General features: G+C 35.8%; 1 protein-coding gene across 7 annotated transcripts in view; it reads right to left on the bottom strand.

Annotated features, from left to right (window-relative positions):
* LOC121413751 (serine-rich adhesin for platelets-like) overlaps positions 1 to 19390 on the bottom strand; it is a 74566-nt gene extending 55176 nt beyond the window's left edge. For 2 of the 7 annotated variants that reach the window (XM_041606681.1, XM_041606682.1), the window contains exon 1: positions 8923 to 9446. In XM_041606681.1, the coding sequence (XP_041462615.1) occupies positions 8923 to 9022 (100 nt within the window). In that variant the 5' untranslated portion in view covers positions 9023 to 9446. Of the gene's footprint in view, positions 1 to 4359; positions 5272 to 8922; positions 9447 to 18753; positions 18840 to 19323 lie in introns of those variants that run through there. The other 5 variants (XM_041606688.1, XM_041606686.1, XM_041606683.1 and 2 more) reach the window with 4 other exon arrangements.
* Between the last annotated feature and the right edge of the window lie 475 nt (positions 19391 to 19865).

Raw genomic sequence — 19865 nt, 5'->3', positions numbered from 1 at the left:
GCCAATTCAACAAATACCCCCAGCACAGCCAAAGTTAATTGACCTTAAATGACCTTTGATCTTGGTCATGTGACCTGAAACGCACACAGAATATTCAGGGATACATGGTTACTCTTGTGTCCAAGTTTCATGAACTAGATCCATAAACTTTTCATTAAAGTTATGAAAACTCCACAAAAACCCAACATTATCAGAGTTCATTGACCCTAAATTACCTTTGACCTTGGTCATGTGACCTGAAACTCAGGCAGGATCTTTAGTGATACAGTATTACCCTTAATATGTCTTTGTTTCATGAACTAGGTCCAATACTAATTTATGCTATGCAGACGAAACAATAAACTGTAATTGATTTAGTTAGTTGAGTGATGCACATACATGATCTGAAGGCGAATCAAGCCTCACCAAAGATTACTAATTTTAGAATCACATTGTCTTTATACATGTACCTGTCGGTTCGGAAACCCTCCAGCTACATGGCAGATAAAAGTTGTACATAACATTAATTTTAACTTGGATTAACTTTGAATACAATATACTTGAATTTAGATAATAGCTATGCAGTAATCAAGTTTTAAAAAAAAATACAAGAGAAACATTACGTCTTCTGTGGCTAAAATAGACCCTCTCCACAGATACAAACTCCATCTTGAAGCACTTTCCAAAAACAGTCAGGCCAAGAAAACCTGATGAAGGACTGCTAACATCAACTGTTGTCTAGAATTCAGATGACATACATGTAGCAAGAATAAATAAATTCTGCAGCATCTTGACCATGTTCAAGGTGAATAAATGGTTGATTTCAATATACAGATCAGAGTTTTAGGATTGAATCAATACACCTGTGTCCCAAGTAATTGGCATTAATTTTGTATACTCTATACGAATGGTCCAACGTTCATATAGTAGTTCAGCAAATATCAGAATCCTAGATGACATAAACCTCATTGGCCAATTCATGAAGCAAAGACCTAATATGGTACAAGTACATGTGATCCAGAGTTCATAGTTGATGAAAGGAAAAGACCTTGATAATTTGTCCAACTCAAGAAGTGAAAAAAATTAGTCTTCTTGACATCATGACTGACATTCAGAGATCTCACAATGAATCGCTGAATGACTATTTATTTCAAAGTCCTTGTTCAAAGTGTGTCCATTTGTGGCACTTGTCCATCCTGTTGCACTTATCATAGAGAGAAAAGAATAAATGTCTTGTACATAACTATTTCGACTACTTTGTTCGCAACATCATCACTTTCTGAGTTTCATGTGTCAAGTATGGCAACGACCCACTTTGATGGCATGAACCATGACAGAATCTCCAGCACAGATCATCACCTGCTCAACACAAGCAGGAACGACGATAGTCATCATCCGTAAACCTCCATGGACCAACGTCACATCAACATCTTGGTAACGGGTGTCATGTCCCCAGAAAGGTACTACCGATATCGGTCGCTATCTTCGACCCATGTCTCTGCATGGCATGGAGGCGGCTTCCTGGACTGAAGATAGCGATCGATGCAGAGATGATAAACATCTTAATCCCGATTCAGGTAGCAATGGATTGCCCCTTGAGGAATGCAGATCCTGAACTGTTGCCACAAACGGCTTTAAAGGCTACAAACACCAAGTGCGCATACAGCAGTTGAACCCATCTCGGATGTTCCACAATGATGAAACCATCATGTGAAATATAATGGTCTAAACCAACTCGATTTAACCTATTTTGCTTCTATTTTTGTCATCAAGTCCTGTCATCGTTCAGTGAAACTATTGAGTGGCTAATAATCTTTTCCAACAGATTCTAAGCATTTCTTGACAGGTGTTAAGACTCAGTACTGCCATGGGACATGTTAAAGGCAATGTCTGTCACATGATACATGCAGATCCATACAGGTACCCGAAATACATGTAATAGTAAACAAAACTTTGGCACAATGTACTTCGGGTTCTGCATTTTCAAGAGGAAATACTAAACTTTCTTCTCAAATGTGCATATTGCTTAAAATATGAGAGAATGTAAATATGACTCCAAATTATCTTAATTTTTGCGCACTCTGGTAAATTTGCTATTCAATTAAAATCGTTATCTTTTTTATTCCTATACTTCATTTTTAAATAATTTACAAACATCATTATCACACCCCCCCCCATTTTCTAATTCACTTGAAGCAATACAGACTTGAAAACCATGGACTTGATGAACCTTTCTCAAATCCCATATTTCCAAGGCAATGTTGAACAAGGTCAAAGTTCATTGATGAATCAACCTCACAGGGACAACATACACCTGACCTTAGAGGGGGAGAGGGAAATTTGACAGGAGGGGGGTAAATCAAGAACATCCTGAAGAGTAATGGGTGCTAGATAGTGTCAGGTAAAATAGCCCTAATTGCATACCTAAATTGCAATACCAAATATAACATGGTTTAATCTAGTTGAATACTGTAGGTACAAGTACAAATCTAACTTGCTGAAGAAATAATGTAAATATATAGGCCTACCTGGCTTGCAACAAATAGATGCTTGATATTAGTGTAGCTTCCTCATTAAGACTTAACATATTTAAATGAATACACAGTATAATCATTAAACCATATGTACAGCAAAATAATCAAGCTTGTATAATTGACTCAATATGAGAGCTACTGTAACAGTGAATGACTATATTGCATTTTAATACTGGTATATTGATTATATTGAATCCATTGTACATGACGGATTAAAAGATTGAAGGATTTTTTAATAGCTGATTTAATTACAATTGATATTAAAGAGTGGATTGAAGTCCTCAGCTACAGTTGTTAAAGGAGAATGAAACCTTTGGAACAAGATCACTTGTGTGAAAACAGAAAAATCAAAGAAACAGATCAACGAAAGTTTGAGAAAAATCGGACAAATAATGAGAAAGTTATGAGCATTTGAATATTGCGATCACTTGGCAATGCGACCAAGATGTGTGATGTCACTTGTGAACAACTCTCCCCATTACTTTAGTATATATTTCACTAGAATTGCCTCTTTTATCACATCTACCCATAAATCATGTGTTCTGTCTACATGAGGGCATGTAATACATATTTTTTAAGAATACATCATGGATGATTTGTATCATCATAACAAAAAGCAAAGAGACATTTTGAGGGTATTTTATAGTCCACCAAAGGGAAAGTTGTTCATCAGTGACATCACACATCCTTGTCGCATTGCTAACGATCTCCATAGCATTAGTGATTGCAATATTCAAATGCTCATAACTTTCTCACTATTTGTCTGATTTTTCTCAAACTTTCTTTATTCTTATTCTTTTATTTTTCTGTTTCTACACAAGCCCATTTGTTCAAAAGTTTTCATTCCCCTTTAAGTGTATTTATTGTTAAAGTATTATAATAAGAATTGATTCATTTGGAGGTTGTTTAGCAAGAGTGTAATGATGGTAATTCCAGATAATTTATTGAAACAAAAAGTATTACACTCTATGAACAGTATCATAGAAGCGCTTGTATTGATAATACCTACCTGGGTCCCATAACAAAGATTAGCGACTAATCGTACGCTTGAATTTCACGATTGATTGTACATTATAGTCAATGGAATCAATCACAGAAAAATGTTCTAGATCATTGCTAAACTTTGTGCTGCGGGCCTCTGGACAAATCATTTTTTCACTCCATAACTCAAGTTATTTTTCATTGATTGGATTGTTCCATTTATTTGTTATATAATCATTTATTCATGAATTATTAATTTACTACTACATGTATGTTTGATATCCACCTATTATTTACCTATTGGCTCATCATTTAAATATTTCATTATATACAGTATAGATAGCTACATATTCATTGACCTACCTACTATAATTTACATATCATATTCCATCGACATATTAAAATATATCTGTTTACCAACTTATGGATCTACATATATTTACTGTGCATACTGTATTTAATTAATTCATTCATTTGTTTATTTCTTCATTTTTTATTAAATTGGTCATACATGTACTTTAAAAAAAAGATAATTTGTCAAGTAATTAATTCATTCAATTACCCACTTTTAGCACTTTTCATCTCATACAAATCATTTTTTTTTCCAGACTGATTAATAGATGAAAACTTCAACCCCCCCCAAAAAAAAAGAAGGCTATTGTAACTTGAACTTTATATACATGTGCATTGTTTTCTTGTTCTCTAATCAAATTAATACATACACGTACATGTTCTAAACTATGCAATTAAACATTTTCATAAAAGTGGAAATGATCATTTTATTTTGATTTGACCAGTTTGACAGATATTCCCCCCCCCCCCCTTTACTTCATGTTGAAAGAAATACTCTACACTGTATACCTACATTTGTAAAGTCAGTTGCAAAATGTACATTTTTCTTCTGCAAGAGTATCAAACTACCACGCATATATTCCCAAGTATGTGTACTGTCGAGAGTCTCGAGACATATTGATCCTTATTGAAGCCTGTATTGTTCTCATGACTGGGATTAATAGTAGGCCTAATGCATACATCTACATATTCAGCATAACACAGCTGAGCGATGCACATCAGCCAGCCACCCCACCCCATACAGGAAGTGTTTAATCTCTTGTAAATACCCCTATCCTTGTCAAAGTGGGCGTCGTCCCCACCCCTGTACTAAAAAATTAAAAAATACTTGTATGGAATGCTTCCTGCCATGTAATTAATAGACTCCACTCATGTCAGTACTTGTACATGTACGTTTCACTCATTTCTGCCCTGGTAAAATTGCAAATATTTCTTTGGCCAACACTTTTCAGAAGCAACAACGCATCCACAGACTCTGACGTGCACTTATTGGGACAAACTGAAAGTCAAGTATTTCAGACTCGCTAAAGAGTTCATTTGATGGTTAATTTGTCAAATTTTGTTACCTTTGGGTAGACGTCTGAATTTGTCTCTTAATAATATTTAGGCAAATTACAAAGTCAAAGTGGACGTGTATATAGGCCTACATTGTAAATCCCAACACTTTTGAAAGAAGTGAATGATAAGGACATCTAATACAAAACACTTGTTCTCATAATCTCTAATTTGACTTTTGATTTGTGGAATTCATATCAGTTTTGACAAGGGCATGGGTATTTCAATCTAAAGACTAGTGACATGATCAACGATACAGTGTATACCGATATTTCAAAAGTAAATGCCACCCTCCACTGCATAGTTCATTAATAAATTTTATTTAAAATGTTTTATGACAAAGAAGGAAGATAGAAGGTACTTATCTATAATGCTTCCATTGAACATTTTTTTCAAGCATATATGCCTTTTGACATTTTCAGTATTGAAATTGCATAATCTGGACAGATGCACACTTTGGATTGCTTTTTCAAGCACATTTTTCAGTCAAGAAGATGGTAAGTTTTTTTTTATTACTATTTTTAGAGAGAGTAATTCCTTCCCTGTATGGCCTTGAAAATATGAATGTACAGTAGTGCAGTCCTCATTGTGCACACTTCACACCTATCGAGAACTACCAATTAACAGAGCTGCCAACTTTAATTACGAGTTGTGAAAAAAAACGGAATTTCTTCTTATCCTATTTTCAAGCCTAAACCCCTATTATTCTTAAGAATTTTGAGGAAAGAAACGACAAAAATCATCATTCAACAAGTTTCATAATAATTTCCAGGGGGAAAATCATATTAAGTGTCCCTTTCCCCTTAAAAATCATAATAATAGAATGCAATCCTACTACTTGGCATTCCTACATTAATAAATTTCTTGCTCAACACAAACCCATAAAGTCCTCGCTGTGCACACCTATTCAAAACTACCATTAATCAAGGAGCTTCCTATTTCTGGTGAAACAAAAATCCCAAAAGGTTTATTTCTTTAAAGGACAAGTCCACCCCAACAAAAATTTGATTTGAATAAAAAGAGAAAAATCCAACAAGCATAACACTGAAAATTTCATCAAAATCGGATATAAAATAAGAAACTTATGAAATTTTTAAATTTCGCTCAATTTCACAAAACAGTTATATGCACATCCTGGCTGGTATGCAAATGAGGAGACTATGACGTCATCCACTCACTATTTCTTTTGTTATTTGAAATTATATGAAATATTCTAATTTTCTCCTCATTGTCAAGTGATACAACGATTAATTCCTCCCTGAACATGTGGAATTAGCATTGTTTTAATACTATATGGTTCAGTCAAGTTGGTCCTTCTTGTCAAATCTATAAAAAATGAAATATTGTATAATTCAAACAATAAAAAACAAAAGAAATAGTGAGTGATGGACATCATCAATTGACGCACCTAGTTGTGCTTATCACTGTTTTGTGAAAAATATGCGAAACTTTAAAATGTCATAACTTTCTTATTTTACATCTGATTTGATGAAATTTTCAGCACTATGCTAGTTTGATTTTTCTCTATTTATTCAAGTCAGTATTTTCATGGGGTGGACTTGACCTTCAAATAAACTGCAATTATTACCTACTTCTCGCACCCTGCATCCTACAGAAAACTCTGTAGTCTGTACACCCTCAACTGACACCCCATGTTAAGGAAATGTCAAATTTAAGATGCATTACACACGAGACATGAGAAAACACTCATTGGCAATGTCTCGTGCACATCTGGTAGTTAGAGCCCTCTCATCCTATTCAAACATACTTCCTTCATGATTCTCAATCCAATCCACCATACATCATTGCATCCACATGAGGATATTTTCCTCCCTTTTTTTCGGTGGGATTTTGAGAAGAAAAGGGTGGAAAACGGTGGAAAGTTGAGAAAATCTGCAGCTAAGTCACGGCTTCCTGCTCGTAATCTGCCCCAGGAAATCAGGAGTGAGGTGGGGATGCTACTAACCCATGACACTTGACTTGGGCACGTTCACATCGGGTGTGAAATTTTGTAGACAATTCACAGTACATCAGGGCCCTGTTTCACACCACTTGTTACAATAACAAATTTGCAATAACCGTTAAAAGCTACTGAAATCCTTCTTTCTGATTGGCTGATGGTAAATTTGTTATAGAAATTGTGCATATACTGTAACAAGTCTTTATGAAACAGACCCTGGTCTTGATACCATGTATAATATATTTAACTAGGGCCCTCCATCATGTTATTTTGTTTTTGTGCAGTTTTATATTCGAGTATAATACAGCAACAAAATTTAAAATCAGGGGAGCCTGGCTGTTAATTTTCCATCTGACAGGTTGTCAAAACTGACACCTTTCCTTGATTTTGATTGGCTGAGAAGCAGTTACTATGGAAACTGTCAGATAAAACAGGACTATATTTGAAAACATATCTGACAAGTCCTTTTATGAAATGCTCCTCTGAAAAAAATATTGGTTTACATTCATTTGAGGGTTTCCATATTGGGGGAAAATTACACAGGGGTTCTGGATAAATTCGCCCCTAAAGAGCCCCATCTAAGAGCCCTGAAAAAATCTTAAAAGAATCCCTGAAAGTCCCATTAATAACAATAATATTTGAAATTTATATTAAATAGTGCATTAATTTAGTAAAAAGAATCTCTGAAGGCTTCACAAATATTAACTTATTACATTATACTTTAAACCTGATTTAAATTATCCATTAAACGTAAACCTCAAACCTTGTTAATGATTATCAATTGAGCCTCAAAACTTTGATAAATCAACAATTGTTTCATTGGCATCAGCTGCATGAAACTCCCAAATGTTTTACTAAAATTCAAGTTCGACCTCGCTTCTATTGTTCTGTCTATCAACCTAAGGTTAAGTGAACCATTATCAAAATCAGGTTTAAGAATGTTATTTATACATAGAGAATGGTACGCTGCCAGGATTTTTAAAATTGAATATAAAATCTTTTGACAGTCTTTGAGATAAAAGAGTCTGCATGATTCAAGCCAATTACTTGTGTAAGTTTTAAACCCTAAACTGCCTACATGAAATTTCCACATAACCCATAGCTGGCTACTAGTCTGGTCTCAGCAAAGTTGGATCTTACAGAAATAATTATTTGAAGGAGGTGGACATAACTAGACTAACGTGTAAATGGAGTATACAGAGTTCAAAACCCAAGCAAACTATAATTAATTGGCTAAACTCCAACTGAAGCTGTTAGATTTATGTGGCTGTTCTGGTTCAAATATATCCTTGCCTTTATCAGATTTGCTTGAAGCTATTATAAAGCAGCTGTTTTTTATTATCTTGCCAAAATAAAAAAAAATAATTTGTGTTTCTCTACCCCCTCCCCCAAAAATATATATATTTTTTTGTATAATGACAAAAATATATATTATCAGTTTTATTAGATCATGTGAAATGCCAGATTAGCGTATATGCGTCAGGCTAGTGGGCAAACTACTGACAGGCCGTCAGTCTCCTTCGCGCAATCAGTAACTTGCCCGCTAGCCCGGCGCATATCAGATAATAGTAGGCTAATGCCAGATATGCAAGTAGGGGGAAGGGGCTTTAGAGGATCTAAAAGTAGTATGTACTGTACCAACAGAACAAGTACACCCAGAAAAATCTTTGGAGAGCCCATGGATTTCAACAATTAAAACAGCTATTGAAGTAATTGAACCCACATAAACCCTATTGCTTCTGAGTGCGCCTCCCAGAAAAAGTGATGCTTCACATAAAGAGTGTATGATTGGACTGTGTCCCACTCAAAGAAAGATGAAAGGAATTCTTGAACAAATGTTTACAATTTCATTTATCTGCAAATAGCCATTTTTATATTAATTAGTAAACAGGACTGAGAACAGGTACAAAAAATTAAGAAACATCTCCAAGTTCAAAACATCAAAATTGAATGTCTATTAAAATTGATAATCTAGTAGCAAAATACATGTACAAACACATCTTTGAGGTGTCTCTATTTGGAGTCTCCTTCTTTGAGCTTGATTGAAATAAAAGGACAAACCTTCATTCTCTCCTTTCTCTTCACTTTCCGACCAACGGACAGAATCTGAGTTCATTCCACTGGAAGCTGCTGAATCCATACTTCCGGAACTACAATCCATTATACTTCACAGTTAAAGAAAGAAACTCTCATGACGATTTTAACCCAAACTTTCCCCTTTTCCCCTGAAAGGAAAAGTTTAACAAATCAAGAACTAGAAGGATCAATAAAGATGAACGGGTTCAACATGTATCACAGTCCATGTAACACGAAAAGTTTCCAAAGCACAAGAGGTTATTAATAACTTTCAACTGTGCGAACAATAATCAACAGATGACGATACTATGTTTACACTGTACCGAAGTAGATCTACTCCTGCTGCGGTAAAAAAAAGCTTGGGAATTTAGAACGCCCCACGAACAAACACTGCAGAGTCAAACTGATCGTATCAGCAGCCAAAGGATAAGCTCACTCGACCTCCGTTTGTCTACCCAGCATGCACTTCACTTGCGTGTCCTATGATTGAATAAGGGGCAGAAGGGAAATCAGACATTACGCGCAGCGATGTTGTCTAGCGCCTTGAAGCACTGCTCCCGGTAGCTGTATAGTCTTTAGAATCAGACTTCAACAGAGAAAGTAAAGTACTTTGAGTTTATAAAAAAGATGATCAATCATATTCATTACTCGAACTGGAGCAGGACATTAAATTGTTATAAGAATTTCAGAATTCAAATGGCACTCTTCTGGTGAAAGACTGAAAGCCCATACCAATTACGAGCATCCACTCTGCACATTTCAATACACAACTTGGAACAGGGTCTTTATAGCAGACTAGCTAGACCTTAGGAAGTTCTTACTCACTGCTGCTTCTCCTCTCATAGGAACTGGCAAATTTTGATGAATCTTTGGCAAGGATTACTTTTCATTTCCCCAAATTTAATTAGCCTTTTTGAATACCTACACACATACATTGTACATGCATGGCAAGCATAGTTTTTATGGGGGGTTTTCATTACACTGCAATTTGAGGTGAAGAGTTTGAACCTTTTACAATGTTCATGAACATGTACATGAAAGTAGCAAGAAACAAACTTTATGGCATCATCATGGGGAAACAGTGTCTGCCCTACAAGACTACATGTATATATTCAACCTATATTTTGCCATTGCAATCCTGAAAATACAGCCTGAACTGACAAATCTTGTCTCCACTCAAGTCTCAACACCATGGGAACTCTGAAGCATCATTGCGCTTGAGGCCCATTGTAAGAATATGAAGGAAAATGGAGCTGGCTTAAAAGAGGAAGATGTCTTAAAACCTGGTCTGGGTACAATCGGGTTGCTATCAAAAGGAACATAGTAAAGGAATAACACAGTTTCTGTTATCCTTTTGAAAGTTTGACAGAGTTGCTTTCTTTCTTTATTTTGAGAGACAAATTGACAATGTTGAAAACTCTGCCTTTGAACCACCTGCAAACAAAAACCATAAATCTTTATCTAGATCATCTGTTTAAAGACCACATTCTGAGTCCCGTAACTGAACAATGCAGTTGAGCTGAAATAGGTTCAATTTTACTCCTTGGTGGTCCCCTTGGTCACCGACTGCCTACATGCCATACCATAAACATATTGATCTTCTTGCCAATGAATAAAGGTTTCACTACAAAATTTATATTAAATAGGATTTACTATGAAATAAACAGCAAGGGACCTGTGGCAATTTAGCCCAGGAAAAATGTCCAAAATAGCCAAGTTGCAAACACCCCTGTATGGAAATAATAATACTTAATAATGCTATGATTTGCAACATAAACTAATTAAGTGCAATATTATATATACATAACTTAGGAAGTTATTACAGTTTACATGTAAGTTATTCCCAATTCAAATTCTAAGATTATGAACATGGTGAAGCAGTGGTGTTCCCAATAAATGATGTACATGTGCTTTAAATAACTTATGATCATATAACTCAAATACTGTCCATTCTGCATACACTTGCAATTTATTTATATATATAGATAAAATAGTATTTAGATCTTCCGTGCATCTTGCCGGATTGCCGGTTCAATTTACTTCCACTGACTTGCCATCCATACAATACAATACAGTCAGCTGCAGGACTCGCATGTTTTATAAGGCTTATTTCTGGTATTTTTTTTTTGTTTGTTTTTTTTGTTTTAGGAATTCTGTCACTGTCCCATGACTTTCTGTTCCTGTGCCAGTTACAGAATTCCTTGCTCTCTATTTAACGTCACATAATTTAATTTATTCGTACTACATTATTTATCTGGATTTTTCAGTATTCTCTGGCTCGCCGCACTGGTGCTGTGGCGCGGATTCGCTAAATCTGTTGTTATGCGCATCTGCAGTGGTGTGGGCGTGCTAGAGAATGCTGAAAATTGATTATGTCTGTATTTTGTATGTAATGTTGAATAAGTGTTGTCATGTAAATTGTAGTGCCAGCGGAGGCCGAATTTCTGTGTTTTTACAGACAATAAATATTTGAATCTTGTATCAAAAGTACTATGATTAACTACCAAAGGAAAAAATATGCTAACTGCAACCAAGTCAGCCACTCTTGTCATATATGGGTATCTCAACCCTAAAGGCTGAATAAATATAGGGATTAAAGAACACATCAAAGAAAAGTTTATTGAAATCGGCTTCGGAGTGGGTGGAATCATTTTATTAAGGGTACATGTATGACCTTGGTGAGATATTAAACAAGAACAACAAGAAATTTGCATTTATAGAATACCACTCAAGGGTTCTGGCAACAGACTGTCAACAGCTCCCTCTTTACTCAATTTACAGAATAGGTTGGGAACTCTCTGCATTTCAGCATTGAAGAATTAACTGCGTGAATGTATCGTTTTCCCATATTTTAAGAACAGGGGTCTTGATATTTTTTCTTGAAGGAGGTACCATTACTGTGAAGGAGCAAAACAACCTACATATAGCTCATGCTCATAGGGTGGACCATTTTCAGTTTTGCTATTTAGCCAATATCCCCCTCTTATTATTTCTTCTCTTTTTCTTCTTTCTTTATCCTTTCCTCTTTTCCTTATCATTTTTCTCTACTCCATGATTGCAGTTTAAACAGGAGGGGGCTGCTCCTGGATCTGTCTATGGGGGGGGGGGGTGATTGCAGGGTCATTCCATGTCAAATCACCCCAAAAAAATAAAAATTTTAACCCGACCATTTTTTACTTTGATCAAAATTGGTATACTTGTTAAGTGTGATCCCACAGTACCAAATTTCAAATTTTAGGTCAATCGGACCAGGGGTTCGCGAGATACGGCCCGTTGAATTTTGAGATTTTCGGCAAAAATGGGCGTGGCCGGCTACCTTTGAATCCTCGTATCTCAAAAACCACTGGGCCAATCTTTACAAAATGGGTATCATTGGAAAGGGAATTGAATAAGGATTCTAATTCTGCCATCACTTTTAAGATTGGAACATATTGAGGTGTTTTGACACTTTGACCTAAGTTTTGACCTTGAAACTGACCTTGTGGATCATGTGAACTTGACATTATTTTTCGTGAAATTTAAGCCCCAACATGTTCTTTACGGTATATAAAAGTTTCAGAGATGCAATATTTTTTCTTAAGGAGCACGCAAGCATCCTTATCGTAGGTGAAGAATAGAAAACAAGATGGCGGCGTAAACATCGGGTAAGTCACTTCCATCTTTTCATGACCTTTTTCTCATTTTTTTTAATGAATTCTTGTTTAAAAATAAAATCCATAGCGTAGAAATGTCGGAAATGAAGTTGTATCCCATGTACATGATTTAGGGCTAGATCTTTTAGAAAGAAGGTAGAAATCTCGGGGGCGAAAGTTTCAGGTTTTTTGTGGTACACACAAATGAATAGAAAGGAGGACCTGGCTTCGATGAGAGTAACCTTACGCTAGTAAATGATTTTTACTCTCTAGAAAAGAAGCCTCCTGGCTAATTGCCATTACTAGGAGTGGATCTATCTAGAATCTAGACCATGTAGACTAGTTGCGCGTTGCTGAAGCTGAAGCTACAACTCCCGACATGTCCATGTAGTCCAGTCAATCTAGCCAGAATAGGGGGGTGACCCGCCACTAATTGCAACACTTGATTTTCCACTGCAATGCTTTCCATGAAGGTCCCCTTAACAACATACTAAAAGTCCCAAAAAATCCAAGCAGTGGAAATTTATGAAATTTGCATATTATGCAAATTAGCCATAAAAATTTAGAAAAATAAGGAAAATAGTCCAAAAATTACAAATTAAGTGTCCAAAACAATTTAATTTGAGCGAAAAGTAATGATAAATAACTGTATTCAATGTTTTTATTAAAAAGCGCCAGCGAATCTACCTAATTTGCATATTATGCAAATAAGCATCCTTGTATGGAAAAAATGTCAAGATATTGTGCTTGTTCTCATATAGACTGCTTGAAAACATTTCATTTATGTAGACATTTTTTTTTTGTTTTGGACACTTGCTACTATCACTACAATTCATCACAATGCCTGAAAATTAATTTGCATATTATGCAAATTAGCCATTAAAAATAGCAAATAGGGAAAATAACACAAATATTATAAATTAAATGTCAAAAGCAAGCAATTTGAACAAACTTTCACGATGAATAAATAAGTACAATGTTTTTATTTTAAAAAGCTAGCCAATCTGCCTCATTTGCATATTATGCAAATAAGTATCCATATATGGAAAATGTCAAGAAAATTTTATTTTCTCACATTGACTGTTGTTCAAATCAATATGCTGCTATCACTAAGCATGCATATTTATCCTAATGTAATTTGTATTTAAGGTAAAATACTGCAAATGTGTTCTTCACGTCCTAAAGCCATGTTGTTAGAACAAAGCACAGTTTTTGAAATTGGTGAGTAGTTTGTTAGAGCTGACGTCCGTTTCTTATATGGATGGGAACGACAGAAGGCCAAGAAAAGCAAACTTATGGCAGTAGGTGAGATCTGATGAGTAGTCTCATTAAGAAGTGTAGCAGAGATTCCATCTGGCCTAGTAGCTTCATGCAGGTTGGTTTCTTTAACAATTTCTTCAGTAGTTTGGCTACACCCGCTTGACTAAAAAATATGTTTTCTGGCCATGTCTGGGTCAGAACAGGGTTCCAGGACTTGCAGAGCAGCGTCATCATCATCATGATCAGTGGTAAATACTAAGACTAATAATCAGTTGTCTTCCAATGTAGTCATAGCATGATAACATGATATTAAGGGCTTTCAACATGCTAGTTGTTACAGCCTGGATCATTGCCAATCCGGTCAACAAATGGTGTATTATAGGCTTGTCTAAAACCATTCTATGGTCCTAGTGTAGCAATTCTGAGCTTCACCAGATGCTTTAGGAGCTCAACATGCGCAAGCCTTCCTATAAAACTCTTCTTCCGACACATCTTATGTCCAGCGTCTATTAAATTGAGGCATCTTGTGTCGGAAGAAGACATGGGTAATGGTTTGGTTCTTGCCAAAGTCCTCTTGATTAACATTCAATCTCCTATGCTCGACTTGTCGGATTTCAGTACAGAGAGTTGTATGATTGTCCAAAGTACATGTGCATGAATGTCAGCATTCCTCTAGACTAACATCCTCAGTCGTACCATAATTTCTGACAGGTTTATTCCTCTGTATACTCACAGTATACCAATGAGTAACACAAAGTGGCAAACAAATCCTGGAACGGGTACACACTGTTTAATCATTGTTGGATGGTATTTGATGGGGATGTTAAGGGTGTTTCGTTATGTTGTGCCCTCTTGTTGGAAAGGCAATCATCTGGTTTAGTCCTTCATCTGTTAACGTCTACTTGGTTGTTCATTGTCTCACTGAGGAATTTCCATTTGCCATAAATATCAGGAAATTGATATTATTTGCATACGATTTGCTTAGAAACTATAGCTACAATATTTGGAGATAGTTGCCATTCTTAGGACATTCATCAAAGAGGAAAGAACAGAAAATGGATGCTTCATCCTGAAGCAGCAACTGGATTCAGCAAGAACGTCTAATCATGATTCCTGTATCTGGGAAAGATGTCTATATACACTTTAAGCCTTTATCATGACTTTATGAATGGCTTTCATGTTGCTCGTATGGGCAAATGCTCATTGGTACTTTTATAAACCATGCCCAGAGATCTCGTGATTCGAGCAAGTACTCATATTCACCACCACAAGTAGCGTGCTACAAGGACCAAATATTCGAAGCTAACAAGCTTTTATTTGTACTGGGTGTGACATCTTGTGCTGATCACTTGACAATCAAGGAGAATGCTAGCGTGGACTATACTAGCAAGAAATGCAAAGACTCTACCAAGTCAAGGAGAGAGCAAGACTTGGATGAAGCATTCAAGCATTCAAACAGTGGGACCCATGTAGAACTGACTCATCATTGCACAACATGAGTGGGGTATCTGCTCCGGTGGTAACTGCTCATGAAAAAAGTCAATATCAACCAAGCAAGGTCATCAAGGTTACACATAATCTACGTGGAATTTTAGAGGAAAATATCACAAGTTTCCTTTATTATTTATAACATGCCGGATGCTTATTTGCATAACATGTACATTCCACTTCAGATATAGATCCACAGAGGGGAGACCTTTGAAGGACCTTTCAAAGACCAAAAATTGGCAAGGTCTTAATTTATACAGCAGTCTCCAATATCACTGAAATTTGTCATCTCTGTTGTGGAATGACTCAGAAAGACCCCTCAAAGAACTCTGAAAGACACCTGTCCTATAGAGATCTTTCAATGGTCTTTCAGAGATGTTTATGCTTTAAGTGATCTTTCAAAATTCTTTCCATAGACTTTGCCTGATCTTTTATTTATCTTTCGATGATATTTCAATGATCTCTCATGAGTCTTACAGTAATCTCCGTAAAAAGCTTGAGAGACTGCCGAAAGATCATAGAAAGACTAATAAGAACTTTGAAAGTTCATTGAAAGACCATTGAAAAATCATCAAAAAATAATTTTACTGTAAGACCACTGAAAGACTGTTTTGGCGTTTCAAAAGTTTTGGGACTCACGAGGAACATAAAGACCATTGAAAGATCTATCAGGAATCGTAAAAGACATCGGAGATCTTTGAAAGTTCATTGAAAGACCCTTGAAAGATCAAGCAAGTTTTATCGTCTTATAGCAGTCTTTCAGAGGTCTTGTTCTCTGTTGAATGGGGGTTTAACTGTTTGTGTGAGAAAAATCAAAATTTCTGGGGGGGTTTTCATACAAGGATGCTCATAATTTGCAATGATGTAGATTTATTCACAATTTTGTTATTTGAAGAATTATTGAATTTGTAAAGATTACCATGAGCTTCCGTTCAATTTATATTGTTTTCCGCACTTGATTTCCAAATTTTTGATTATTTTCCTCATTTGCAAATTATTATGGCTAATTTGCATAAAATGCAAATTTTGTGATTTTCATATGATTGTCTATTTAATGACTTTTAATGTGGTGTTACTTTCCTGTAAGGCATTTCCATATTCCAATTTCAATAGATAATCTACTTGCAATTTTTGAGGAATATGTCACCAGTGTGTTTTCTTGAATATTTATTACATGTTAGATACTTATTTGCATAATATGCAAATGACACTACAGACACTGAGCTTAATATTAATGTTTTCAACGTCCTTAGTGATAGCAGCATAGTAATTTCAACATTATTCAAATTTTCAAGCAGTCAATGAGAGAAAAATCACAATATCTTGACATTTTTTCCATATATGGATGCTTATTTGCATATTATGCAAATGAGGTAGATTTGTTTGCATTTTTGATTAAAAACATTGATTAAAGTTATTTATCATAAATTTCCGCTCAAATAAATTTGTTTTGGACACTTAATTTGTAATTTTTGGACTATTTTCCTTATTTTTCTAACTTTTTATGGCTAATTTGCATAATATGCAAATTTCATAAATTTCCACACCTTGGATTTTTTGGGACTTTTAATATGTTGTTCAGGGGACCTTCCTGGAAGGCACTGCAGTGGAATATCAAGTGTTGCAATTAGTGGTGGGTCAAACCCTATATTGACTGGACTAATGCGCCCACTGCACAGTTTAGTGTTTTTTTAAGCTCAACTTCTGAAAAGATGGTATTATCCTGCTTTAAGTTTTAACAGTTAAGTCACCACTCCATTATTACTGCAGTCAGGGTTCCCACAGAAATTTGAAAAAAGAATTCCATGACTTTTCCATGACTAAATTGCTGCTTTCCATGGCTTGCTTTCTGGCGCCGTTTCCAAAATCAGACACATTATGATGGCCTCCATAACCTCCCCTCACAGCCATCCATTCCACCCACTACCTTACTCATGACATGTACATCTACATGTATATCATTGGTATGGTCTGTTTCTGACCAGGGTACAGTACCATTTTCGTTTCACCAACATCAAGATTCAAAATTGTCTTGAACACAAACTCATGTAATTTCTTGAACTGACAGATTTCCATGAACTATTTCCAAATTTTCAGAGCATAGCATGCAGATCTTGTCACAAAAGTGAACTATACAATACAACTGTAGATGTAAATGTCAAATGTTCCAGGCACATTGAAATTAGGATCCTGAATTCACCTTTACTACAAAAAGTAATGGAATTATGTTTTCAAATTTCTGGGGAACCCTGAATTATATGGAGATGAAACACTTTACATATGTCACACATGAGCCAATTATTACAAAAGAGTGACATTTAGGTTTTACAATAAGGTGACATGAAAAGGGCTAACAAAGACATCCTCATCCTAAAATTATCAACATAGTGCTGCATTTCACTCTACATTACAAAAAAATGAGGCCATTTGTGATACAACTTGAGGACACCAGCTATATTAACAAGTGTATTTCTCTATATGCTCCAAAAATAATGAGGATATCTTGAAAATTGGACATTTGGTGCCTACATTTCATTAAACTTCATTTTCAAGTAACTTTTGCAGAGAGGACACATTATTTGATGCAAAATAGCAATTAAAACATCTTGTGTAACTAAGAGATTCAGAACCTTTTGAATGTATAATTTTCTGAAAGCCATGCTGGTAGTGCTTGATCAGTTATGACTTATATGTCAACTAATTGCCATGAATGTGTGTAAAATTGTACAAAACTTGAAATTTAAATTCTCTAAAAACAACTGAGAACGCAAAACTGGTTACAAAATGTGATATATTAAAAATACATTGACTGATTGGCATCTTATATCATTGCAAATAAGATGAAATTTTCTGTAGTCTGGTTGTCCGAATTTAATGTCAGGAGCAATCAATTTATTCATGGCCATGAGTATTTTGAGTGAGGAATGTGGATTGTGGCTGTGTTATACATGTATTCACAAAAACCTTTTTTTATTAAATGTTATTTCAACCTTGCTAGCCCTAACACTAAGTCATCTTGGATTTTTGAACATACAGACAACTGACTGGTCTTGTAACTAACCCTAGTGTATTACTTGACCCTTTAAACCATGGTTTAGACACCAAACTCATATTCCCCAGACAGATATTGAACAAACTATGTCCTTTTATAAAAAAAAAAGTAACATCAGACAGTTTGTACTCCACTTTTGGAAGCCATCTTGGAATTTTGAACATACTACTAGACCAATGAGTGTCATTGTAACTTGTCCTTGTCCTTGTATATAGTTGAAACCATAGTTTAGACAACAAAATCATATATCAGCGGTGGATATAATTAAGTTAAGTATGAGAGAACTTTGCGAGACATGACAAAACAGAAAGCTGAGTGCCATATCCATGAGGTAAATGCAATTCCATGACTTTTCCATGACTTTTCACAAATTTTCCAAATTACCTGACTTTTCCCTGATTTTCCAGGAACACAAATTTTTCCAGGATTTTCCAGGACCGTGGGAACCCTGTGCAGTTCATTTCGTCACCGCCCAGCACAGGCACAGCCATGCCAGTGGTGACTTCTTTCCTCTCCCATTATTAACTTTTAATTGTACACAACGAGCGCACGTGCACACACACGAGGAAAGAGGAGACTTTATTTCAGGATAAGGCCGAATAGATCTAATAAACGTTTCAATAGCCTAGATTCGATTCTATAGAAAATATTATTCGCCCCCGCCCCCGCGCCCCAGCAAGCGATCGCCTCCGAGTTTGACTTGTGACTCTCCCCGGCCCCGGCTCCCCCGTAGATTCGGCGAAAGATGGGTCAGAGTTGCCGCTGAAAAAATGACAACTCACACTGCACTGCAGCAGACGTCATCTCGCCTCGGTCTTGACGCTCACCCCAAAATTCACACAGTAAAATCGGATTCGAAATAATAGAAAACTTAAAAAATACCAATAAACAACCAGCAAGGCTGTCCATTTATTAATACTCTTTTCAATCCACGTAAATCACTAAATTTCTTACCCTTTTTATGATATTGAGTTGAGGTCGCCATTTTGAAAAGCGCGCTTAGGAAATTATTCGATATCGTTCCGATATATATCTCGATCGATCCGAAAGAAAGGCCAAGGTTTATGAAGAAAAATGGAAATTTAAATATTTTACCCGGGGGGGGGGGCCACTTCCATTCACGAGTGGATACCATGCGCGACCATGGGGTCTCGAAAAGCACCCTAAACACGTAATTTCCATATTCTGAAAATGCACCCCTTAACAAGTATTGGCGTGTGAAACCCGTGAAACCCTACCCTTAACAAGTATTGGAAACAAAACGATACTCTTGGCAATTATTCCCTGAAATGAACTGAACCCCTAAACAAGTACAGGAATGTTTTATTGTAACGGGTCCTTTGGTTGTCGGCTTTACCTTATGTTATTTGGTTTAGTACGACCCCACCTTCTACACCTCGCGCAAATAGGACTCTAAACACGTAGTGTTGGGGCAAAAAGGACATCCTTTATAAAACATTTTAATTTTGTTTTATCATCCCCGCAAATTCAACCCT

Source organism: Lytechinus variegatus, chromosome 4, assembly GCF_018143015.1.
Source record: "Lytechinus variegatus isolate NC3 chromosome 4, Lvar_3.0, whole genome shotgun sequence".
NCBI classification, from domain to species: Eukaryota; Metazoa; Echinodermata; class Echinoidea; order Temnopleuroida; family Toxopneustidae; genus Lytechinus; species Lytechinus variegatus.
Note: the sequence above shows the minus strand (reverse complement) of the source record. Positions and strands in the feature narration are given on the sequence as shown.